A 25,778-nucleotide genomic window follows, 5' to 3' on the forward strand; every position below is an offset into this window, starting at 1 on the left:
TCTTCTCCAAAGGAAAAGAGCTTTCAAACATCACGGTGATATGGAGACAGGAAAGGCTTTCTAGAATCAGTTACAGGCATACCTCGTTTTGTTTTGGGTTTTTGGGTTTTTTTGCTTTGCTTTATTGCGCATCACGGGTATCGCGTATTTTTACAAATGGAACGTTTGTGGCAACCAGTCCACTGACATCACTTGCCCACAGCATTTGCTCACTTTGTCTCCGTCACATTCTCTGGCAAGTCTCACAATATTTCCAACTTCTCATCATTCTTATGTTTGAATGGCTGCAATCTCATAATAAAACTCGAACAGATGAGGAAGCGTGTGTTAGGGACGAGCAAAGAAAGTGGCTTCTGGAGATGGAGCGACTCCTGGTGACGATGCTGTGAAGACGGTTGAAATGGCAACAAAAGGTTTAGAATATTATATAAATGTAGTTGAGAAAGCGGCGTCAGGGTTTGAAAGCAGGGATGGAGTCCAATTCTGAACGAAGTTCTACTTGTGGGTCAAATGCTATCAAATGGCATCACATGCTACAGAGAAATCACTACGGAAAAAAAGAATCGACATGGCAAACTTCACAGCTATATTAAGAAATGGCCACAGCCACCCCATCTGTCAGCAGCCATCAATGTGAAGTCCAGACCCACCACCAGCAAAAAGATGGCATCTTGTCAAAAGCTCAGATAATAGCTAGCAAATTTTAGTGGTAATTTTTTTTTTAGTGTTTATATATTTTGAGAGAGCATGAGAGCAAGTGGGGAAGGGGCAGACAGAGAGAGGGAGAGAGAGAATTCCAAGCAGGCTCCATGCTGCCTGCGCAGAGCCCAACTCCGGGCTCGAGCGTGGGTATCGGTGAGATCAAGAGTTGGAACCTGAGCCACCCAGGCGCCCCCCCCAGTGGTGTTTTAAAATGAAGGTAGGTACGTTGTTTTTCTTAGACATGTGCTATTGTACACTTAATAGACCACAGTAGGGTGTTAATAGAACTTCTATATGGGAAACCAAAACATTCATCTGACTCACTTGATTGTGATATTCCATTTATTGTGAGGTGGTCTGGAACCAAACCCAGGTGAGGGGAGGTCATGGCTCCCCCAGACTAGATACTACATTTTATACCTTACGTACGTACACCTTACACGTTCTCCTACAAAGAGGGGAAAGAGGAGGCACTGAGGTTTATAATTCTGCTTCCAGTTTCCTTTTCCAGTGTAACTGGTTCATTTGTGGAGGTTACACTTGCTTTGGTAGAGCTTATAGAACACCTAAAACCCAGGAAGGCCATGGTCAGACACGGTAGGGAGTTGGACTCGAATAGATAACCCGAGTACCATTCCGGAAGGTGCTGCCTTGAGTCTAAGGGCCGTACCCGCCCAGCATGCGTGAGCATCGTTCCACACGTGTAGGAACGGCCCTTGAAGAAGCTTTCAAATGGTAGCCTTGTGGCTCTCCTCCACCCCGTACCGCTCACTCGCACACTCTCCTGGCCATATGCAGCAGCGGAGCCCTGGTTTTGAACACAAAGGACATTTGTTGCGTGTAATCTTTTTACAAAGCCGGCCTACTTCCATTATGCATAATCATGAAATTGGGGGTGAAGGAGAAAGGTAACTCCACATTTGAAGCCACAAAAGGGCCGTGATTCCTTTTCGGTCTCTTTATTACGAGGCCTCGTCTGAGTTAGATAATTTGCAGTAAAGTTTTACCCTGGAGCAGGCTTCGTCAGTCATGTTAAATTCATGGGGGAAAATCCTCCTAGGATTTAGAACTGAGAAATAGACAGCTTTAATAACGGAAACGCTGAGGTAAAGAGCAGGGAAAGGCAGCATGTTCTAACCATTTAGGGGGAAAATGGGTAAGGCGGTGCTAATAAGCCCTGCTATATTTTTATCTTACCATTTTCTTCATCTGAAGGAATATTGAAATGAGGTTTTAAATTCTGAATGATCATCTGACAGCTTCCATCTCTAGGGCAAATTATTAGCGAGAGCTCTATTTTGCTATTACCTTTACTCAAAGCTCAGAGGACGCACACTTACCAGAGCCCAGATGCGGAAATAAAATCTGCAGACGAGAGTGGTGTGAACAGAATCCCAGAACCCAGCTACTTTTAGGTTCCTTTGTGTGACCTTTGTGCACATTGACCTTCTTATCAAGTAGGGCTGGGGTAGGGATGGGCGGGGCCCATGGCACCCTCCTGGATGTGTTATGCCCCAACCTAACGTCATCTCTCACCATTGGGCCTCAATCCATCCCACCACAGACCTGGAATTCCAATTACACCAAGCCACCCGCTAGGTCCCAGACAGGCCACCTTTTTGAACAACCTCCTCCCACCCACCTTTCCCGTCCGGGAAACCAACCTTGAACTCATCTTTGAAGGTTCATCTCCAATGTGACTTTCTTCCAGAAATCTTTCCAACCCCAAACAGAATCGATGGCATGGTGTCCTGCCCTTTCAAAATAACCCAGTACTCTTTTCACTGTGGACCTTAGTGTGCTGGAATTATTAGCTTATGGTGTCCCCTCCCCCTGGTAACCCTAGAGGGCAAGGGCTTTCTCTCTGACATTTGTACCTTCTAGCCCAGGGTTTCTCAACAGCAGCACCATTGACATCCGGGGCTGAAAATTCCTTGTTGTGGGAATCACCCCTGACCCCCACTCCCTAAATGCAAGTAGCACCCCATCGCCAGTGTGACAATTAAAACCATCTCCAGACATTGCCCGTGGCCTCCTGCGGGGAGAGAAAAGGGCCCCTGGTTGAGAACCACCGCTCCAGGCCTGTAAGAGAGAGCTTGATCTATCCTAGGTGCTTAATAAATATTTGCCGAGCTGCTAAATCGATGTCCAAGTTAATGAATAAAAAGCTGGGCGAATCAACAGAGGAAGAAAGACCTCACTACAGCTTTTACACACTTACCAAATCAAACTTAAAACCTTTATTCCAGCAAGTCAAGGCTCTTCATGAACTGGCTCCGCTTCTCCCTCTCTGTTCCTCGTACCCTGTGCTTCTCACCCATGGGCTCTTCCCCATTCTTCAGCTTTATTTTCCTTCCCGCCAACCTAAATTCTGTACTCACTTCAACACAAAGAACAACTTACCTACTTCAAAAAGCCTTCCCCAACTCACCCAGCCTACAACGATCTAAGTATTCAGCAGGATCAGGGAGGAAAAATGGTAAGAATACATATATATGTAATATACGTGTAATAGAGGTCTATACACACATATGCCTACGGATTATTATTTTTGGTCTTAGAACCATTCATCTGCTTCATAAACACGTGTAGGAATTTTCTTCGCAACTAGAAGAATCGCTCCCTGATAGCATCCTCACGCCTTCAAGGTTTTTCTCCTCCTCAGCGTTCGTGCAAGCTTTATGAACAGCGGGTGTTCAGCGTTTGCTTGGAATGAATTTTTTCTTTAAGCCACGAGCACGTGTGTTAAATGTGTGTCGTTTGGGTGCTCCTGACGCAGTTTCGGTTTTAAAAGGCATAGGGCTAACTCTTTAATATCTTGCAGTCTTTAAACAAACCCATTTCAAAGAGACTCTGCAAACATGAATAAAAGTCATCTGTGGTGTTTTAGAAGTTCTGCGAGAAGGCACTCGTGATAAGCAAGGAGAAAGACAAAAACGGCTGCCTTTTGTCTTAGATGGTGATTATACTCAAACTCCATCGAGGCTTTCTTCCACTGCTTGGGAGAACTGTACTAAAGCTTTGGCCTGAGGTGCCTGGGTGGCTCAGGCGGTTAAGTGATTGACTCTTGGTTTCAGCTCAGGTCATGATCTCGTGGTTCGTGGGCTCAGGACCTGCCTTGGGCTCCTCACTGACAGCACTGGATGGACTTGTAACCCTTGTAACTTGTGTCTTTTGACAGAACAGCCTCTTGAGGCTTCAGTCTCTCCATTTATTCCTCTCTGCCGTTTCATTTTTATTTGAGAGAGAGAGAGAATCTTAAGCAGGCTTCACGCTCAGTGCAGAGCCCAACGTGAGACTCGATCCCACGACTGTGAGATTGTGACCTGAGCCGAAATCAAGAGGTGGACGCTCAACCAACTGAGCCACAGCGACGCCCTTCTGCCATATTGTTTAACTCAGCCTCTCCATGGCCGTCTCCTCTATGCCTACCCATGCCCTCCCACTGAAAATACAAGACCACAATGCTTCTCTGACCCAGCCTCCTCCTCCAGCACCATCCTGTTATTTCACACGCCACCCAACGTGCGTTGGCCTCCACCTATAAGGTCCACATGCTTGTCTCACACGTGTCCACGGCTCACTATGGTCTGGGAACTTGTAGCATCTCCTCACTTCTCAAAATAGACCCACTCTTTCCCAGAACCCTGGACCTCCTATTGACTGCCATGTTTTATGCCCCCTTCTAGCTACTCCAGCGCCTTGACCCTGCCACAGCTCCTCCTCATAGTCTTCTGATTTTGAGTATTTAACCTATGTGAAGTAGTGACAGATGAATCACGTCTTGATCCTCGTTAAATTTCCAGCATGCAAGAATAACTTACGTACTCAATGAACGAAGGATTGCTAGAAATCGACGGAAGACTGAATCAGGTACAGGAATCGTAGAAAATAAATGCCCATCTCTCAATTTTTAAAAGGTTATTTTCTGGAAATGATCCTACTTGTGCCGGACTGAACTTCTGTTGCAGTTGAAATCACATCCTTCAACTGCTACAGCTAATCATCAGTTACATATATAACGTGCCGCGTTCTAGACGACACCCAGCAGCACAAATGAGCACACCTGGGCATACTTACAGCAGATCCCAGCAGCAGCAGCGAGGCATCCCACAAAGTATATTCCCAGAGTCTGTCCCCGAGACCGTTACTGTTCAGACCCCGACAGGTACTCATCTGTCCAGGCAACTGACTAGCTGCATCATCTGGGTCTAAATCGTTACCTTCCAGGGGCGCCTGGGTGGCTCAGTCGGTTAATCGTCTGACTTTGGCTCAGGTCATAATCTCACAGTTCTTGGGTTTGAGCCCCGCCTCGGGCTCTGTGCTGAGAGCTCGGAGCCTGGAGCCTGCTTCGGGTTCTGTGTCTCCCTCGCTCTCTGCCCCTCCCCCACTCGTGCTCGCTCTCAAAAATAAACATTAAAAAATTAAATTGTTACCTTCCACTTCTGCCATTCCTCTCCTCCAACACCTTCTGGTCCCATCCCCAATTTTTACTTTGCATCTGCTTACATAGATTACTCCGTTTTCACCTACATTTCAACCCTAGACCAGAAAGCAGAGGAGTGAATAAGTGGATGAATGTTCTCGATTAGAGCCAATACCCCCAACGTTTTCAAGTTTTCCATATATGACCACAATAGATACCAAGCGTGATGTCACCAATGCTTTTTTTTTAGTGAAGACAACTGGCTTCAATGACAAAAACTGTGATGACTCCAACAGCCATGTTTGCTTTAAAGTCTTTATTATCCTGAATACAAAAGACAGAAGTCCTTGAGGATATAACAGAGTTCTTTATGTGGAAACATTATTTTTTTTTTTTTACAAGTGAAAAAATAAATACCTCTTGGAATAAAGGCTTATATGCTAATATGTGCCATAAAAAAGTAGAGTTTTAATATTTGACAAAATGTCTGTGCAAAGAAACAAATGCATAAACACATTACTGCTACATTAAGGCAATATGAAAAGTATACTCGGAAATCTCAGTAAAGTGACAGTGTAGGTTCCTAGCTTTAACTTAGCTAGTATTGCACCCAATAAGGTCATCTAGGTGTCCCGACGTCCTAGAAAACCCACAAGCTGACCAGCGTCCAAAATGCCCAAGTGGGAGTGGATAACTTGATTAAGAACAAAGAAACGAAGAAGCTCCAAACCCCTCTGAGATGTAGGGAGGGGACAACTGAACGTTAATACGTAAGCACTTACAAAAAAAAAAAACAAAACCAGAAACAAAAAGCATACAATCTCTAAGATACCTATGATAAGGCTGTAAAGGCTCGATGGCTCAAGCAAAAGCGACCCCACCGGATGAAGCTGGAGTTTTGGGGAGAAGTGGAGAACCCCCCGGTTTGTACACCGGGAAGCTTCATCTCCGCGAGCAACACTTGGCTTTCCGAGGAACGTGGGTTCCCTCTTCAACTTAAATAATCTACTCCACCAACTCAAGAGCCCAAGGAGTGAGGACTGCTCCACAGAAATCTTCTTACCAGACCGGTAGCGTCTTATAAATCGCAAGACGTGGGGGTGAGGAGACGGGGAGGGAAGAGGAAGCCGTGCACACTGAGTGACCGGTTTTCTACCAGCCAGACCGGTTTACATCGGGCAACCTGGTGATCAACCTTTTACAAGTCGCAGAATTGATCTTTGCGCCTGTTTGCCTTCCGATCATTCTCGACCAAGTTATAAAAACAGAAATGACATTAAAATGACGGTTTCCTTAAGAAAAATTTCCTATTAAAATGTTCAGAGCTCCATGACCGTACAAAAAGAACCAAGTAAATTCTTAAAACGAATTCTTACAAAATTTGCTGCAAGTAGGAAACTTACCTTGGGATACATTAAGGAGACTTAACAATATCCTTTCCTAAAGGGTACCCAACTTTTTGGCTATGCTGCCACTTAACTGACATCAAAGATTTGACTTATTCCTTTACTTGGTCATAAGAAGAATGAGCCCAAGGAACATGTCTGTGTCCCAGAACCCTTCCTGGTCCCCACCACTGCAGGTGCGGATTCTACGCATGGTTTGTTTTGATGGGGAGGAATATTCTTTTGAGTCTTCCTTTTTTTTTTTTTTTTCTTTTTTAAACACTGCATGGCAGATGGGTGTCAGAGTACTTATTTTCTCCACGATCGTTTTTTAGTTTAAGTAATAGTGCAGTTCACGGAAACGTGGCTTGTCCAGTTAAGTGCACGACACGTCAGATCACGGTGAGGTTGAGGAGACTGGTGTGGGTCGGTAGGTAGACGTGTTGCACGTGTTCCACCCGCGACCTGCAGACCGGACAGGACTGGAAAAGAGAAGCCAACAGTATTTGTTAGGACACCTTCAAGGATGGGTCTTCAGTTTCACGTGTGGCGCCTACTCTGTTCCGTTTGCTAGTAAGTGGTGGTCACAATTATTTCTAGCTCTCCACTGGTAGAGATCTTTGTTTTCTAACGGGCTTGAAATTCTATACCTTACAAGGGGCTCAGAATACTGGGGAAAAGTATGAAGTGCAGGCAATTAGTTAGGTTTGCAGTCACGCGCTAAACCAGGCACAACGAGTGGCTGCTGAAGAGCTACTGCCGTGCAAGAAGGCTGTGGTCCCTCCAGGGGCCGACTGTAACCCCTTCTGGCAGTGAGGCAGGAAATCTGAGACCCTTCCGGAGTCTGGGCGGCTGGCGGACTCAGGCCAGCATCACTGGGTTAATGCCATGTGGCCAGTGAACATGGCTCTGCTCCAAGTCGCAGGTCACAGCGCCACATCCCCGGCTGGCTTCTCAGCAAGCACTGTCCCTCCCCCCCCTTTCCCCCCCAGCCCCCCCCCCCCCCCACCACAGGGGAGCCTTAGGCATGGGGATCAGACCAAGTGGGCGGAAAAAGGCAAATCTGTGACCGCTTCTGGAGAAATAACTCCTTGTAGTAGAACGATCTACTCTTCAGAAAGACAAAGGCATCCTTCCTGATGGCTCATTATAGGACCCTAAAAATAGTTCTGAAATTAGCATCTTTTGAAGGACTAGATATTTAGGGCTTTTTTAAATTTATTTTTAAAAATGTTTTATTTATTTTTGAGAGGGAGACAGAGCATGAGTCGGGGAGGGGCAGAGAGAGAGGGAGACACAGAATCCGAAGCAGGCTCCAGGCTCCGAGCTGTCAGCACAGAGCCTGATGCGGGGCTTGAACCCGTGAACTGTGAGATCGTGACCTGAGATGAAGTCAGACGCTTAACTGACTGAGCCACCCAGGCGCCTCCCCTCCTACTATTTAAAAATTTTTAAATGTATTGAGGGCTTCTTTTAAATAAAACCACACTGACATTAAGCAAACAGTTCTTAGAAATGAAAACGAACAGAAAAAATTATTGTAAGAGGAAACGTAAGGTGCAAGAAAGGAAAACATACATGACTTTTATTTTTTGTACTGATATTAAAATTAGTTTGACTTACTAAAGGCCAATCCAAGATGCCCCCTAGAGGCATATGGAGCCATCAAAGAAAATTAATCACAGATAATCACAGAGCAAACAATCCACCCATGGATAACTACAAGGTAGCTATAACTAAAACCTCTTAAGTATTCTTTTTCAAGTATTTTAAGTAAATAATAAAGACCATCCTCCTGAGGAGGCTGGGTGGCCCAGTCGGTTAAGCTTCTGACTCTGGATTTCGGCTCAGGTCATGATCTCAGTTTGTGGGTTGGAGCCCTGTGTTGGGCCCTGTGCTGACAGCACAGAGCCCGCTTGGGATTCTCTCTCTCCCTCTCTCTGCTCCTCAACTCTCCCTCTCTCAAAATAAATAAATGAACTTAAAAAAATTTTTTTAATTAAAAAAATAAGAATAAACAAACTTAAAAAACGAAACAAAACAAAAACCATCCTAAGCGTTGGGAAGCGGGAAGACACACAAATGGAAGCTGCAAGTCCTGAACCAGTGGTCGGGAGGCCTGGGTTCTAGCCCCCGGTCACCCCACTGACTAAGACGCGCTGCCCTGTGAATCTGAGCCTCGTTCCCAGAACCTGAAAAAAGCCTACGGTTTACGGCAGTTACACTGTGGCAAATACTACGGCGATCCAAAATGTCCCCTTAGAGCAACACCTCTGGGGTCCCCGAACGCGGGGACCCTAGCCGGGCGTGGCGGGGCCCTCCGGCTTGCACCTGGCACACAGCAGGCGCTCAGGAACCCCGGTCACAGCGGGGAGAGAGCCCGCCCGCCAGGGGAGGGCCGCCGAGCACCCCTCACCTGCAGCTGGGCGGCGCAGCCCTCACAGCACACAGTGTGGCCGCAGGGGCAGAAGGCGGAGTTGATCTCCTCCTCGCAGCACACCATGCACAGCATGGCCTCCTTCAGCTTCCGCAGCTTCTCCTGGAGCGCCCTGGTCTGCTGGCAGCTGAGGCCCTCACAGCTGGTGCAGTTCAGGCCGCTGTCTGAGGACTTGAGCGGGGAGTTCGGAGGGCTGGGGTCGCTTCTCGAAACGAGGTCCACGACGCCGGCGTTGTACAGGGCTCTCCTGGCGTGGTCGTACACCTCCTTAGACGTTCTTTTGATATCGAAGACGTACTTCTTGCCGAGGTTGATATTCTCATTCAGAAACAGAGACGCCAAGTGGCCCTTCAGGTCTCGGCTGTACTGCATCATGACGGCGCTGGTCACCGTGTCGCACCTGCAGGGAGACGCGGCACGTCAATACCTACAAGCCCGGGCACTTCTGTGACTCAGACCTTCAAATGCTGCCGTGAATGAGAATATTCTGTGGCAGCAGACATTTATATTCTTGTGTGCATGCCTGCAAGTAAATTCTTCCAGTGGTATCTGTGCTAAACATTTTCATGATTCTACCTCCGGGTTTCTCCAGTGTCCCCAAAGGACCTTGACGAAGGAGTGATAAACGCAGAAACAGTGAGCGCGCGCCCTCACCTCCGGGGACACAAGCAGTCATCAAAAACAGCTTGTGGCGAGGAAAAAAGGACATTTTCTTCTTTCAAGTCCTGGCTTTTATGTTAAAAATTTCTACAAATTTTCCATTCTGCTCCAAGATTTGTGTATCTACCTTAACATAAAAAAAGGTTAAGATGGCAATTAAATTTCTTAGCTTCAATTTCTCAAATATTTGGGTCAAATCACAAGTCTACCTTAAAGCACCTTCTGAAACGAGGGTATTGCTACTGTCAGTAAAAAAAAAAAAAAAAAAAAAAAAAAAAAAAATCCTTGTACTACGGAGTGAGGAATCGGGATAGCGGCTCCCCCACAAGGACGGTTAGGTCATCCTGTGGGGATGCGTTAAAGCCGTCGTGGGACGGGTCCAACCACTCAGAGCTCCCGGGAGAGGAGCTGCCGTGAGGAAAGAAGGCAAGAGAAGCGGGGGGAAGGGGTCTGTGCAGCTCACTCCCACGCACGTTCTGTGGTAAAAGCAGCACCACGTTGAGAAGGCCCCCACCACCACGCAGAATAGAATGAACAAAATGTTCGAGAGCGGTGGATTTCTTGAATTCTGACCAAGATTCGTGGACACGGCGATACCAGAAACCGTAGGCCCCTTGGTGGCACCTGAAAACTTAGAGCTGCAGACAGACGCTCGGGCTGTGGGGACGGAGCGCTACGTGCCTGTAGAAAGCGTGCGTCTCCGTTATCGCTCGGTAGAGCCCGCTGGCGGCCCTGGTGCTGATCATCTTGAACAAGAGCACGACGCTGTTTCCGGACTCCTTGGTGACGGTCAAGTACACGTTCTTCCCCGACTGGGTGGCCATCTGGACCACCGGGTAAGCAATCCTGAAACACGGGACGAGAAGGTGAGCAAGCCCGGAAGGAGAGGCCCGTCATGGTGTGTGCCCTTTCGTAGGACTCTCCTGTGCTCAGGACCCCGCAGTAGAATCAGATCGCTCTAGGACTCCTAGTAAGCACTTGGCTCCCTAGTCATAGAGGCGCGTTGGAAACCAGTTGTGGAGAAAAGTGTTGGGAGTGATGCGCGTGTGCGCGCACACGTGTGTGTAGGTGGAAACGCGAGTTTTACAGCAGTGAACGTACTTAAAAAATATTAACTCTGCCACATCAATACACTTGAGTTTGTAGTTTAAAGAGTAATTCAATGGTTATCGAGGCCTGACTCAAATTAATATACATACCCAAAATGAAACATTTCATCCCCAAAGGATAACTAATTGTCTAGCAAATCCCTTTCCAGTTTTATCTATTTTAATAATCAGAGCTACAAAGGGATATATGCACATTCGGGGCTGAAACAAAATGGAAGACGTAGGTACGTTACCTATTAATTGGGCAAAAGTCGTCTTTGCAAATGGAGATTCCTTCAGGTCCAACCCCGATGAGGAGTTTCTGCCCTTCACTGTCCCTCACGGAATGCCACTCTATGCCATAGTTTTCCATCGTGGACACGATTTGTAACACCTGGTATTCGGCAGAAGCCTGGCTGGTCCCCTCCAGCTCCTTATGCTTTGCCACAATGCTGCAGGATGCCAAAAGGGCAGAGAGGCGTGGGCAGATTAACGCATGTGGTCCTTAGAGAGGAAATCTGTATCATTTTCCCTAGTGAATCATACAGACACTGCCATTTATGTGTAACACTTAAAGTGATATAGCAATGATATTTCATTTGTTTAACAAATTTGTAATAATATACTTCTAAGACACTGCTCCAGATCTCAACTATTAGACATTTTAGTAAAAAAGCAAGTGGAGAGGCCGGATAGGGGTGAATTGGAAGAATTATGGAAAATCTCTAAAAATATACATGAGATGTTTTGTATGTAGGTACTTCTCGTGCAAGGGTCTACTTTGTAAGTTTCATTATAATATAGCATTTTAGGGGCGTCTGGGTGGCACAGTCGGGTCAGTTAAGTGTCCAGCTTTGGTTCAGGTCATGATCTCGCGGTTTGTGAGTTCAAGCCCTGCACTGGGCTCTGTGCTGATGGCTCAGAGCCTGGAACCTGCTTCTAATTCTGTGTCTCCTTCTTTCTCTCTGTCCCTCCCCCACTCATTCTCCCCACCCACCTCAAAAAGAAACAAACATTAAAAATATATATATAGCATTCTAAGGGGTTGATTAGATCATCGGCAGGATTTATTCTGTCTACTGCGGCAGACAGCCTCCAACATAGTCCTTGAAGATCCCCACCTCCTGGTATTCACACTCTTGTGCGAATCCCTTCACCTGAGTGCTGAGTGCCTGTTGTGTTGATCACTGGCTGGATTCATAACTTGCTTCTAATGAACAGAATATGGCAAAAGTGGTGAGATGTCACTTCTGAGATTAAGTTCTAAAAAGACACTGACCTCTGTCTTGGGTGTTCTCTCTTGCTCTGACTTGGACTGCTGGTCCTGGGGGGAGCCAGCCACCTCGTTATGAAACAGCCCCTTCGAGAGGCCCATGCGGTGAGGGAATAAGGCCCTGCCAACACGCCACAAGAGTCAATGTGGAAGGGGACCCCTCCTTCGGCTGAGCCTTCAGATGACACTGAACTCTACCAACAGCCTGCCTGCAGCCTCGTGAAAGGTCTTGATCCAGAGAACCCAGTCAAGCCATGGCCAGATTCCTGACCCACAGGAGTGTGATATGTAGTTATTAAGCCACTAAGTTTTGGGGTAACTTGTCCCCCAAGAACAGATAACTAAGATAACACTTATTTTGGCCTCTTTGTTTAGTCTTTGCTGGGATGAAGAAAATTCTAATAGACATGACAGACTTTTGAAGAGACCTGCATTTTTAGATTTTTTTTTTTAATGTTTATTTTTGGGAGAGAGAGCAGGAGCAGGGGAGGGGCAGAGAGAGAGGGAGACACAGAATGGGAAGCAGGCTCCAGGCTCTGAGCTGTCAGCACAAAGCCCAACTTGGGGCTCGAACCCACGAACCATGAGATCATGACCTGAGCAGAAGTCGGCCACTTAACCGACTGAGCCACCCAGAGATTTGCATTCTTAAGAGTTCAGAGATTTAAAAAATTCCCGTTCCATAGCATTTTATATAAGGGCATCGATTTAGGTGGATTATTTTGTGCCTGTAAATCTCTCAGAAGGAAGGCTGAGACTCTTTAGAAAACAACTTGGCTAAACTGGGTAATGGCCTAGTCTTAACCTTACCAAATATCTGTATATATACCGTAGATTCATATTCTTTGGGAAATATGTATAAATTCACTAGATCTATGAATGTAAACAGTCACCTCCACAGCAGCCTCACCTGTTCAAGGTGGCACTGGAGAGTTCCTTTGCACAGAGCTCCTCGTAGCTGTACTTGGCAGTGTTCTGATTATAGTCTCCGAACTTGGTTTGGGCCAGGAGGGCACTGAGTTCCACTGCCTGCTCCGGGGAACACTGGAGGTGGCCGGCCAGGAGGGTCTCCTTGATATGCAAGAAAAAGATATGCCTGCAAAGCAATGTGACAATGAGGTTACCCTGGGGACTAGCCTGATGTCAAGCTCAACCGGGGGACTAGCTTGATGTGCAATCTCACAATCCCTTTTCGGTAAGGAACACACAGTCACTTAAAAAGCCACCCTGAAAACGCTCACCACTAAAAAACATTTTTTTTTTTTTTTTTTTTTGTTTTTAGTATGAAGGCAAAATAAATCTAAGGACTTTCATTTCTCCGGAATAAAAAGCGTAACTCAGACAAAACAAATGTGAGACAAGCTCAGGAATATTCAATTTAGCACATACAAAATAATCTCACAGAGGTTCCCGCATTTCATTTTTTTTTAAAGAAATTCTGTTCACATAAACTTGATCTTGACATGGACTTGGTATCTTAGATCCTCACCTTTATTCAAATGACCCCCAAATCTCTAGTCTTTGCCCCAACCTCTGTAAGCATCATATTCAGATGTCCAACTGCTCACAGACGTCTCCACTTGGATGTTCAGTATCCTAATTTCACTGTTCAAAAACCAAACTCACTGTTTTCCTTCCCAAACCCACTTTTCTCCCAGTGAAAACCAGAGACTCGTTTATTATTTTACCCCAAGACCCACTTTTGATTCTTCATTTTATTCCCATCTACTTTCTGTCTCTGAAAACTCCTTAAATCCAGTTACACTCTTCCCATTTTTACCTCAGATGTCCTACTTGTGGCTCTCAACTGTCAGAGAATTTACAATCTCCCCAAAGCTGATCTCTCTCGACTCTGCTAATTTACCTTCCAAGCTACTTTCTTCTGGGATAAGCTTGCCATCTCTCCGCTCAAAATCCTTCAAGGGAGGGGTGCCTGGGTTAAGCGCCCCACTTCAGCTCAGGTCATGATCTCACGGTTCGTGAGTTCCAGCCCCACGTCGGGCTCTGTGCCGACAGCTCAGAGCCTGAAATCTGCTTCGGATTCTGTGTCTCCCCCTCTCTCTGCCCCTCCCCTGCTCGTGCCGTCTCTCTCAAAAATAAACATTAAAATAAATAAAAAATCCTTCGAGGGATCCCGACTGTTTGCCGAAGAAGCGTGCTGTTGGCATGTACCCAAGCTTCTGTGGGTGTGGCCCCCAATGTCCAGCCACACAATCCACCATTCCCTCCAGCCACTGTGCTCTGGGAAAGGGACAATTCCTCTTCCTGGGAAGGCCAAGCACGCTCATGTCTCCACGACTCTCGTCTTGGCTGTTCCCTGTGTCCTGCGGGGTATTCTTTTTGTCCCCTCATTTAGATACCTTTTTGTCCACATCACCTGCAAGCTGTTTATTCCTCTCTTACAGTATTTGACATATTCTGATTTTCTACCACAGTTAGCTGCACATAAGTGGATGTCTTAAGTGTCCCTGGCACCACAGAGCTCTACGAATGGACGTAAAACTGCACATTGCCTGTGGTCAGTTTCTTTCCCTGCCTAAGTTGCAGTCCTTGTGTGCCTGCCCCAGTCGCATATGATACTACGCTCCGGTCACTATGAGGTACGTCAGACTTAGAAACTCCTACGAAACTCCACGTAGGTTGCCTGCCAATCCAGCTCCGCCAAGATTCTCGACGGAGTATCCAAACTGCGACAGGCCAGTCTAGATTATAAAATTGGTCTCTGGCAAACGTACAGGTATAACCTTCCTTTGATGACTTGTTATAGCCTCTCAAACTTGCTTAAATGCCACAATATTCCTTCCACTAACAACTGAATTACGACCAGCAGTAAAGCTCTAACACTGCTCTGAATAGGGCTCGTAAGCCCAGCTTCCCGCTTGAGCTGGGTATCCTTAACACTGCTTTTATGCTTTTATTTATACTCTCGTCTTAACGTCTGACGTCCCCGGTGGAGGGAACAACATGAGCAGTGAAAGAAAAGCCAAGGGAAGAGGGGCTGAGACACACAAGGAGGGGCTCTACGGACAGTCTCACAATGTCAGGCAGGCAAGAGCCGTTAATCTTCCTTGAAGAGATGTTTGAATTCAATGTTTTGTGTGTTCTAGAATGATAAAGAAATATTTAAAATGATCACACTCCGCCAAATACTGCAGGGTTGTCTTTATCAAGAGCCCCGATGAAGAAATCACGGTAAGAATGCATAACAGCACTGAAAGGAGAGAAGCATGGTTTTTATTAACCCAAACATCTGTTAGTCTTTAAAGTATTTCTGACACGCTGCTAAACTGAGGAGGGGGTCCCTACTGGGGCAAAGAAATAAGCACGAAAATAACTCGTTCTGAAACAGCTTTCTGAGCAGCGGAGAGCGGGTATTCCCCACGGGGTGTCGGCGTCACGATGCGGCTTTGGCCTTCGAAAGCCTTTTTTAGATGACCATTTGGTAAACTTCATCTTGGTGAACGCATCTGTGTTTGTAGGAGACACAAATCTGAATATGTGCTTAAAGAAGAAATGGTGTGCTGTAGGATTTTAAGGGGGAATCCAAAAAACAAGTCTCCTAAATCTGATCTCTGCTCGTGTGGAAAGGTCTTTTCACGTATTGCCCCACGATCAACCTAGAGACTAGTCTTCTGCTTTATGAAAGAGTTGTGTGTAGCCTGCAACAGAAGACTTGCTAAGTCTATCCGATTTCTTTTTCCAAACTGTCCACACCCACTTCTGGAGAGGCAGCTGCCGAAATCAGGCAAAAAAGCAGTAACAGAGTATGAACAGGTGGTCAGCAGGGTGAGACCGAACGCCAATCTTTTCTAGGCCTGTGGGTCAGAATTTTTTAAACGGAGGAGAACAACCGGCCTTTTGTACGTACTCCACATTCTAGGCCGAAATGCAATCGATACCCTGTGAGTGGAAGAATCCTCCCCTTTACTATTTACGTCAACTCTCCGATACGGTTCTTCCTGCATTTTGCCAATTTCATGGCTATAAAACAACCTTTTCGTTTTGAGTCAACAAATATTTGTCATTCATTGCCTCTGTGCCAAGCCCTACCCTGGGGTTACAGTATGAACATATCTGATAGATCCTTTTTTAGATGGAACTTACAGCTTTTTCGTGTGAAGGTGCATATCCCTATCCCAGTTAACTCCAGACACAAACTGGCTTTTGGGTGACAAATTTTTATGTTCTCTAGGAGAACGGCACCATGGAGCAGTGACAGCAAAGGTCACCAGCTGTGGTGAGCCATCAGCAGACTCTAACGTGCTCTTTCTAACAGGGAAGATGACAGAGCTTGGAGACGTTCCGATAAGGAATCCAGGGATGGCTCAACAGTTAGTGGGGTGATTTTTTTTTTAAATGTTTATTTATTTTTGAGAGACAGAGACAACATGGGGCGGGGGGCAGAGAGAGAGAGGGAGACACAGAATCCGAAGCAGGATCCAGGCTCTGAGCCATCAGCACAGAGCCCGACGCGGGGCTAAATCTCGTGAACTGTGAGATCATGACCTGAGCTGAAGTCGGACGCTTAACCGACTGAGCCACCCAGGGGCCCCTGGGGTGATTTTGAAACAAGTATTTTTTTCCCCAATCATTTTCTCTTGAACCATCTGCTCTGTAACTTGTCTGGTTCATGGATTCTTCCCCATCCCTTTTTTTTTTTTTTTTTTTTGTAAAGTGGGTGAAAGGTTACTGATAATATCAAAACAAGCAGATGTGGACAAAGAGGTCTTGCCTGCAGTGAATTTTTTTTAGTTTTTTTATCTAAAGATCAAAAGCGGTAGACCTATCTAATTCACTGGAGGCTACATGCTAGAATCACAAACAGAAGGCCTTTGGGGAAAAAAAACTTCTTTGTCTTAAGTAAATGTCTGTGAATATGTCCTGCAGACATAGGCTCAAACTGCATTTTCTATTCTGGCTGCCCGGTTGTTCAAGGTTTTACTCAGTTACTAAGAAAGTGGATCCGGTCGACGAGTGGATTGGTTGGAGGCCCAAAGTGAAACATTCTGGCTAACTTTGCATCATGGGTAGAAATGAACTCCCACGTGTTGTAGCCTTATGGAAGATTTGAAAACAAACAGTATGACGGAAACGCCCCAGTCTCATTAAAAATACATATCCTTAATACATTTGTTTCAGAGTACCTCAAATTTCCTCTACTGTAAAAATTAATTCCTTTCCATAGTTTTAAGGAATACAGTTAGGTCATTTATGTTTTAACGACTGTAAGCAGAGAACTGTCCCCTGAACACTGATTTGTCTCATAAAGAAATCATCTGATAATCAAAGCAGAACCTTCTGCAAACCAACGGGAGTCACTGACCTGTCCACCATAGGCAGTTATGCCCAATCACTGCCCTCCAGTATCTTCCCAGTGACATCATTTTGAAGAACTTTCTTGTGACACAAATGTAAATCAACTATATCCACATTCACTATTAGACTCCGCATTTAAGTAACTAACCTAAAACATCTTTCAAATGGCTAAGAATCTATGAACAGCATTTCTTCCCGAGATCTGACTCACTGAACCTGGCCATCCCATCCGTTGGTAATGGCTGGTGTGTTCCCCACCCAGTTAGACCCCCTCTGAGATCATCCCGGAGTGTGTCTGCCTCAGTCCAATGAGCCATTTAACCACATCAGTTTGTTTTAAACCAAACTAACTACCAAATCACATTTAAAAACTATCGAATAGAAAAAGGGGACACCTGGCTGGCTCAGTTGGTAGAGCATGTGACTCTTGATCTTGGGATCATGAATCCGAGCCCTACACTGGGTGTAGAGATTACTGGATAAAAACCTAAAAAAAACTATCAAATAAGAAAAAATTACTATACATGTTTTTGTTTTGTATCTTAAATTCCACCGAAACAAAAAGCAGTTCCTGATGCCCTGTAGGCCTAAACGTAAAAGTTAAAACCGTTAACACTTTTTTTTTTAATTTTTTTTTTCAACGTTTATTTATTTTTGGGATAGAGAGAGACAGAGCATGAACGGGGGAGGGGCAGAGAGAGAGGGAGACACAGAATTGGAAACAGGCTCCAGGCTCTGAGCCATCAGCCCAGAGCCTGACGCGGGGCTCGAACTCACGGACCGCGAGATCGTGACCTGGCTGAAGTCGGACGCTTAACCGACTGCGCCACCCAGGCGCCCCAACACTTTTAGGACACATTGGAGAATAGCTCCATGACTTGGGGGGAGGAAGGTAGGCCAAGGTTTCTCAGGACACAGCAAGAATCATAAGGGAAAAAAACTGATACATTAGACTTGACCAACATCAAACATTTCTACTCATCAAAAGGCATTAAGAAAACAGGCAAGCCCCAGGAGAAAATACATTTACAAGACGTATCTCTGACAAAGAACTGGTATATATAAAGAATAGGTATGGCTCAAAAACAAAGGTAACAACTCGGTAAAAATGGGTAAATGACCTGAATAGATACTTCACAAAAGAAGATGTAGGAAAGGTCAATAAGCACGTGACAAAAGTGTTTGACATTATTGATCAAGAGAGACAAATCCAGTGCACCTGGGTGGCTCAGTCGGTTAAGTGTCCGACTTCAGCTCAGGTCATGATCTCATGGTTCATGGGTTTGAGCCCTGCGTCGGACTCTGTGCTGACAGCTCAGAGACTGGAGTCTGCTTTGGATTCTGTGTCTCCCTCTCTCTCTGCCCCTCCCTCCCTCACACTCTTGCACTCACTCTCTCTCTCAAAAATAAACATTAAAAAAAAGTTAAAAACAAAACTAAACAACCACCTCCTCTGCGATCCAGCTTTCCCATTCTTAGATTTACTCAAGAGAAATGAAGATACAGGTCTACAAAAGATTGTACTTGCAATGTTCACAGCGGCTTTACTCACAATAGCTGGAAAACAGGTGTTCATCAATAGAAGGACGGGTCAACACACAGTAGTATATTCGTAGGGTGAAATACTATCTAGCAATGAACAAGCCATCGATATACATCAGTATGATGAATCTCTAAAAAATACATAATGAACAAAAGAAGCCAGACACTGCGTGCTTCCATGTGTGTGAAGTAGATCTATGCTGGAAAAACAAACCCTGTTTGTGGAGGGGCGGGAGGGAAGGCGGGGGGCGAGGACTGACTGCAGATGGGCCTGAGGGAACTTTCTGGAGTGCCGGTAATATTCTACATCTTAATAAGGATTTTGTTTAAACAGACACATCTGTTTGTTAAAACTCAGCAAACGGTATAATTAGGATTCTGTGCATTTCATCATATGTAAATATTTTATCAAAAGAAAAAAAAAAGAACTGTAGACAAATATGGAGCTCTACTTAATGATATGCATACTGAAGTATTTAGGGGGAAGTGTATGTATCCACAACTTATTTTGAAAAGCATCAGAAATAAACGTGTGATAAAGCAAGTATATTAAACTGATTAAGTGGTTAACAGTAGAATCTAGATGGGGGTATTGGTGTTCACTGCGAAAATCTTCAACTTACCTGCATGTTTGGAAATTTTCATAAGAGGTTGAGGAAATAACACTAGTGAAAATCCTTAGGGTCAAGGTTAAGAATTCAAATGAATAGCTTCTTACACCTCAAATGAACTATCAGATCTCTTCCACTCCATGGAAGGCTTGCAACTGAGAAAGAGTCATGGCCAAGTAATGACCAAGCCAAGTCTCTATTCAGCTTAAGGGAATCCTTCTCAAAGCCCCAAATGCAAAATGGGAACCATGGACAAATTCGCTTTTCCTAAGGTTCCAAAGCATTTAAAAATACAGGAGTGGGGGGGGTAAGGGAAATCCCCAACATCAAAAGCGAGGACAACCCACACCAGAAGCACTTGGAAAAAACAGGATTACTCGCTCACAACAGATACCTGACCCAGGCAAGCAACAATCCAGCAATCGTGTAGTTTAAAAGTGTTAGCTACAATCTCTCCCAAGGGTCTAGATTGTGGTGAGTGCCATTCTAGATTGAGGAGAGGTCTGGAGGCAGGCTACAGTGGGGGCAGGACTCAGAGAATAAGTGTGCCTGGTGCCCCTGGAGTCTGACCCTATGTGCCATCTAAAGAGTCAAGTTTTATTTAAAACTACATATTTAAAATTAAAAGTTCACTTGGGTTGCATGAAAAATCAATAATGTTCTTTGGATCCTTCATACAAATATACAAGTACGAGACACTGATGAAGATACTGAATGTGCCCAGATGGGAGATCTGTGGCTAAAATAAACAGACAATAATGCAAACAGCCCACACTCTGAGCAAAAAGAAAGAGTTAATAGATAAATTAGAATTCAGAAATCTAATCAATTCTTTCTGGAAACAATATACAAGTTTGTCTTACTTTCCTGGGGCCTATTTTGAGTTTGGTCATTAAAAAAAACAAAAAAAAACAAAGGGAATGTGCCATTCTACTCTTAGGCACAGAGTTGATATATAAAACACAGTGACACCTTTATAGCAGATAAATATTGTTGTGACATCCTACCCATCGTGAATCCTAAAAGGTAAATTATGTTAAGCAACCTTTACCAACAGTGACAATGTGTTGAAAGATCTCGAACATCATTGCAGGCCCTGGCTGAGATCCGTATGATTCGGTCGGAACACATTCAAGATTACCACCTCAAATCTGCCCATGGTTGCATGTGGCATTTGCTCTGTGGATTTCAACGGTGCTATCTTCTCTAGATCTTGACATCTAAGTGATTTTTGTTGCGAGGAAGGGAAAAATTGGGTTTAGGAAGTGCTTAGAACCTATAAATTGGTTGAAAATTAGATTTAAGAGAGCCTCTAGCTTGAAAACTATCTGAACTTCACAGAAGGTCCAGGCAAGTGGTAGTTTATTTTAGATGAGAACTAACAGCCACAAGAAACAAATGGCTTGGGGTGAAGTGGAGAGGCTGAAGGAAGGAAGCAAAAGAATGCAAGCACTGAGCAAATCCTTAACAGAGAATAATCCCTACAATACATTTTTTAACGGTGACACGTCTCTCAGATAGTCTTAAACTTTTCAGTTCATAGAAGCAAACTGGCGAACATCAGTTCACTAAGAAAACTCATATTATCTGTGTCCGTTAACTCCATCTCTATTTATCTCTAATTTCTTAATTCATTGTTTCACCAAATGTTTATGCACCAGGCACTTGCTAGACTCTGGAGATACGATGTTGATCAGTCCCCTGCTTCATGAATTTAAATTATTAGAGTAGCTGACAATAAACAAATTGTCACATAGGTAAACAGTAGCATTATACGCTCATTAGATGCTATAAAGGAAAGCTACGTGATGCCTTGGGACACTTCAGTCTCCTGAGCAGGGCCCAGCGGATGCTTTTCAAAGGAGTGATGAATGAGTGGAGCCTGGGAGACGGCAGGATTTAACAAGGGACAAGTCAAACTCAACACCCCTCACTCGCATCACTGAAATCTTGATGAGACTCTACGCTCAGCATTACAGCATCTCCCTGAACAGTTAGTTCAGGACTCATGGAACCCTTGTATTGAGGCTGATTTCTGGGAAAGAATTCGGGTGTCGTTGAGTCTTAACGAAGCCCGAGTGCAAAGACCACAGAACTCTGCTAAAATGCGGCAAAGTTCCGGAGAAACAGATTTTATTGGCCGTGGATGGTATGATCACCATCTCTGAAGATGAAGCATATAATTCTCTAACCTCTGGCTGTGAAAATGTTGACAAAATCTGGTCTGAATTGCTGTGACTAACTGAGAGCCTCTGAAAGGCAAGAATTTCAAAGATCATTATTATTTCAGATCTACTTCCAGAATACATTAGTTTCACTTTTAGTTTCAATGCACAGCATGGCAAACATCTGCTGGATATACCTGCTTGCCTCTGTCTCTCAAGTGTGCCAGCTGAGTCTGGACAAGACTCTGGTTACTTTCCAGACCCTCATTCAAAGGCAAACGTAATAATCTGGGTAAAGAATCTAAAATTAGGCCAAATCAGAGCCCAGATTAACTGTATCAATCTAAGCAGACATGTGATACAGTTGGGTGTTTTTTGTTTTTTGTTTTCGGAAAAATATACTTAGGGAAACGTGAAGGAAAATAGAGGGGAAGCAGAAGCAAAGGAAAAAAAATTACTGCTAGAGGGGATTTTAGAGACAAGCTCTTCTTGGCCTTTTAAGAGAAATGAAGTGGGGTGGGGGGGCGGGTACTCAGTCTTGGAAGTCTGTATACCCTGGTAGTTGGGGGCTGGGCTGCACTGAGAATGCAGGGCCTCTGCCGCCCCCCACCTCGGCTCCCCCCTCCACCGCCGCCCTCCCCCCCCAGTCTCCAGTTACAAACAGGCCCTCCAGCCTATTCCCCAGCAGCCTCCCTAGTCTCTTGCAAACTAACAGATTCACTGCCCCCACTTAGACCAGCTCTACTGTGAGTACATTGCTTTAATTCTCCACAGAGGCCAATTTGGCCAGGATATTTCAGCCCCATTTAATAAACTGTCCAGACACTTTTCAGTCTACTAAACGTACCCTCATGACTTGACTTTGAGATGGTACAAAATCACCACTCATAACCGAACTGGCAAAGCTGGGCTTACGGACAACACACGCAGATCTATTTTATTTTCACGGCATTTTACATAAATATTTTATAATGAACTGTTAAACATCAAAAAGTTTACCAGCCAGCTTTATCTGGCTAACATGACGCTAGGGAAAATAAGTAATTGTGCTCTGTTGTATCATGTACATAAAAACAACGCTAATTGTGACTTTTTTGGACCCAGGACAACTTCTCATCCTAATGAAAAGGCACAAATGCTAATTACAAATCGCTTTAGCTATTAAAAGCAGAATGCTGTATAAACTTGAGGAGGCATTTTCTTCAAATTCTGCATTTTGGGCAAACCTCCTGAAAACAAGTAATATTCGCCAATATTTTAAAAGCAAGTCAAATGCTTACTTAGATCACACTGATTTTTCAATAAGATTTCAAAAGGAACTAAGATCAATTAAAATTACCTGGGCTAACTAGGTATGTGCCTTCTCAGAGTGCTATGAGGCATGAGTCTCAGGAGTTAAATTCAATTGAGTCAATGTAACAGGAAATTTTATTTCAATTCTAATTCACAGAATATCTTGCATAAATAAAATGGACTTGATAATGGTTATTAACTCACTTGCAAAAAAAAAAGCACAGGTAAAGACCATCTAGTGGCAAATTTTAAAGTCTGTAACCATTCATAATATAAATGTATCATACTATTATGACCGCAGCCTTTGTTTAAATGATGTATTTGGTCCTCTAAGCCTCTGCAGGTTTAAAAAATAAATTTGTATCATCAAAATGGATTTGCCTCTGGAGGCCCAGAAATTATTGCGAAATCATGACAGAACCACACAATGAAAACTCCAATATGTTATAATATATACGTGTGTTTCTGTATCCTTTTACTCTATTCCAATTTATCACACTGAAGGGCACAGTGGAAACTTTCACAAATCAGCTTTAAGTTAGACAAATACCCAAAACCAAACAACCCCCCCCCCCCAAAACCAACTTATTCTGATCAATATACACAGCTAAGACATCCTTAAACATGCAATCATGTGAATATTTTTCAAGACATTTTCAGGAGCACTGAGAATTCAATATACTAGCTTGTCTCAGAAAACAAAAAAAAATTGAACATCTCCTTCACCTTTGAAAGTGCAGCAACAAGGAGAGATTTTCAATTCAAATAGTATCTCAAAAGATGTTTCTATCAGTTCTTAAGTAAACAAACAAACCACATGCTAACAACTCTTAAAGGGTTTTGCTCACTTACCATTACTCAAGATTGTCACACTCACATTTCTCATGTGTAAGGGCAACTTTCCAAACCAAAGGATTATGAAAAATACTAGAATTTAGACCCAGAGTTTGTTGTGTTTAAAAGTCATTTTTTTTCTTTTTGGTCATTGTTTGTTTGTTTGTTTACATGCCACTCTAAAATTTAGGTCTCTTGCATTTCAGCAATAAATACTGAACACTACTTTCCTAATTTGGCTCATCCTTGAGAAGTATTAGTCAGTCCAGGAGAGAAAACATTTCTGTTGGAAAAAGGAAACCGTATGCCCTAGGTGCCTACCACTGCTGGTGGTTTTCTAGAAGATAAATTTAACAGTCTAAACAATCACGTGTAAACATGTTTGTGGGCTGGAGATTGGCTACACCTTACAAAGTTTTCTTACTAAGTTTTCAAGAAATGTAAAAAGTTAAAAAAAGAAATCTGCATTAAGTGGGACAGAGCTCTTTGCTGCATATTGTAATCTGACACTAGGCTGAAGTTGACTAAGTTTAAGTAACCCAAGAGGAACTGTTTCCTGCTTTCTGTTAGAACAGTCTACAATGACCTGTATTAACACTGCCGAGACAGAGGTTACTATCGGGCATTAGATGCTGCTATCAGGAAGTCAGTTGGGTTTCTAATTTTTTTCCCTCCTGTGCCGTGGCACTGATCCTGAGTGTTAGTAAGACTTCAACCCTGCTCCCTCGTTGTTTATAAAGACAAGAAAAACCACAGGAAGAGCTAGAAAATGTACCCCAGGCCAACTAGGCGGCTCCCTGTTCACCTCGACAAAAGGGCTGTGCCGTGCAAAACTTCTCAGTTATGAACCAACTCACTCTGCAGCAAACAAATTTGCCTGTGAACATCTCTGGGGAGGTGCAACGGCCCTTTCTCAACGGAATCAAAGGTCTGGTTGACATTGGTTTAGTTCAGCATCACTTTACCTAGTCTGCTCCTGTAAGATGAGATGAGGTTCCACGAAGAACTTGACTCTCAGTTTGAGCCGGTAAGGGGCTAGCCCATCCATCTGCTGGGAGATCCGATTTCTCAGATTTAGCCATAAACTTTCACCTTTGCTACCCGTAAACTGCAGTCCAAAATAATCAACTTCTATAATTCCCAACCGCCTGCACACCTAAAACAAAAATGAATGCAGCATGGATGAGCAAACAGTCCATGTAGTCAAAGCAAAACTCAAGGACTCCATCTGGGTCTAAGATCCCTGCCTACTTTTTGCAAAGTTCAAGGAAGGTGTTACAATTCCTGCCTTAAAGCTGTAACAACAAAGTTCTAAGCTTCCAGTGTTCCTACACTAATAGTGAGGCTTGTGCTTCGGTTAACACCGAGGAGATGGTCGATTGCAGTAGAGAAAAAGGAGTCCTTAAAACTAGCCTTCCAGAAAGGCTGAGGAAAGGAATCTACGGGGTATTTTCCCTCTTATTCCCATCACGGGAATTCCCTCCACCAGCACAATCTGCACAGCTGATCTGGCAGATTATCTGGACAATTTTAACCATCTGGACTCCAAAAAAACAAACACGCCGAGGAAACACGCCACAAGTGTCAGCGAAGCTTGTTAAAAGAGGTTTTCCAAACATCTCAGGTCTGGGGGGGTTTTCAGGGCATGGCGTCCCACTGGAGATCAAATTTGCTGTCTGTCATACCCATATGCACTGTTTGGAACCATTCTTCTTTACTCCTTAGGAAACACGAGCTTTAAAGACAACGGAGGGGTGGATGACCAAAAACCCAAGGTCCTCTCGAGCCCCGCAAACCGGCAGGTGCAGGTGAACGGTCCATTTCAGAAGCAGCAAGAGACAAGGGCCGGGCTTGTCTGCCAAGCAACCCCAGGGACCAGCGCCGGCCAGCAGCCACCTCATCTCGGGACTCGGGTGGCGCTGCCAGGCCCCGCGGGGACCCAAAAGGCGGCATCATGCACACACCTGCGGCAGGTGGGCTGGACCGCCTTCTTCCGGGACGCGGGGCCTGGCAGCGCCACCCGAGTCCCGAGATGAGGTGGCTGCT

The 25,778-nt window shown here is 44.6% G+C and overlaps 2 protein-coding genes across 6 annotated transcripts in view; both read right to left on the reverse strand.

Annotated features, from left to right (window-relative positions):
• Positions 1-1,026: 1,026 nt before the first annotated feature.
• On the reverse strand, positions 1,027-4,968 carry LOC121020496 (uncharacterized). 3 transcript variants are annotated; one of them, XM_040460551.1, is made up of 3 exons: positions 2,043-2,350; positions 1,710-1,771; positions 1,027-1,510 (listed from the first exon to the last, which is right to left on the reverse strand). In XM_040460551.1, the coding sequence occupies exons 1-3, from the start codon at positions 2,239-2,241 to the stop codon at positions 1,151-1,153; spliced, it is 621 nt and encodes a 206-aa protein (XP_040316485.1). In that variant the 5' UTR covers positions 2,242-2,350; the 3' UTR covers positions 1,027-1,150. The 3 variants fall into 3 exon arrangements, 1 of the variants encoding a protein (XP_040316485.1); XR_005786161.1 differs by lacking the exon at positions 2,043-2,350 and adding an exon at positions 2,367-4,968 and having other exon boundaries at positions 1,027-1,771; XR_005786162.1 differs by having other exon boundaries at positions 1,621-2,350.
• Positions 4,969-5,425: 457 nt separating this feature from the next.
• Positions 5,426-25,778, reverse strand: part of MYLIP (myosin regulatory light chain interacting protein) — a 21,074-nt gene continuing 721 nt past the window's right edge. The window contains exons 2-7 of one of the 3 annotated variants that reach the window (XM_040460704.1): positions 24,698-24,888; positions 12,882-13,067; positions 10,953-11,150; positions 10,364-10,456; positions 8,930-9,311; positions 5,426-6,995 (exon numbers count right to left, since the gene is read on the reverse strand). In XM_040460704.1, coding sequence (XP_040316638.1) covers positions 6,906-6,995; positions 8,930-9,311; positions 10,364-10,456; positions 10,953-11,150; positions 12,882-13,067; positions 24,698-24,888 — 1,140 coding nt within the window. In that variant the 3' untranslated portion in view covers positions 5,426-6,905. Of the gene's footprint in view, positions 6,996-8,929; positions 9,351-10,291; positions 10,457-10,952; positions 11,151-12,881; positions 13,068-24,697; positions 24,889-25,778 lie in introns of all 3 variants that reach the window. The other 2 variants (XM_040460703.1, XM_040460702.1) reach the window with 2 other exon arrangements.

The sequence above is a fragment of the Herpailurus yagouaroundi genome, unplaced genomic scaffold (assembly GCF_014898765.1).
Source record: "Herpailurus yagouaroundi ecotype Mexico unplaced genomic scaffold, PumYag 250, whole genome shotgun sequence".
NCBI lineage: Eukaryota > Metazoa > Chordata > Mammalia > Carnivora > Felidae > Herpailurus > Herpailurus yagouaroundi.

Bases quoted from the DNA above. Each gene is read 5' to 3' on its own strand.
- LOC121020496 (XM_040460551.1), bottom strand. From the start codon at position 2,241: ATGGTGAGAGATGACGTTAGGTTGGGGCATAACACATCCAGGAGGGTG. The intron at 1,772-2,042 runs GTAAGTGTGCGT...TCTATTTCTCAG, and splicing joins ATTTCCGCATCTGGGCTCTG to TTCTAAATCCTAGGAGGATT. The intron at 1,511-1,709 runs GTAAAACTTTAC...GTTCAAAACCAG, and splicing joins CTGACGAAGCCTGCTCCAGG to GGCTCCGCTGCTGCATATGG.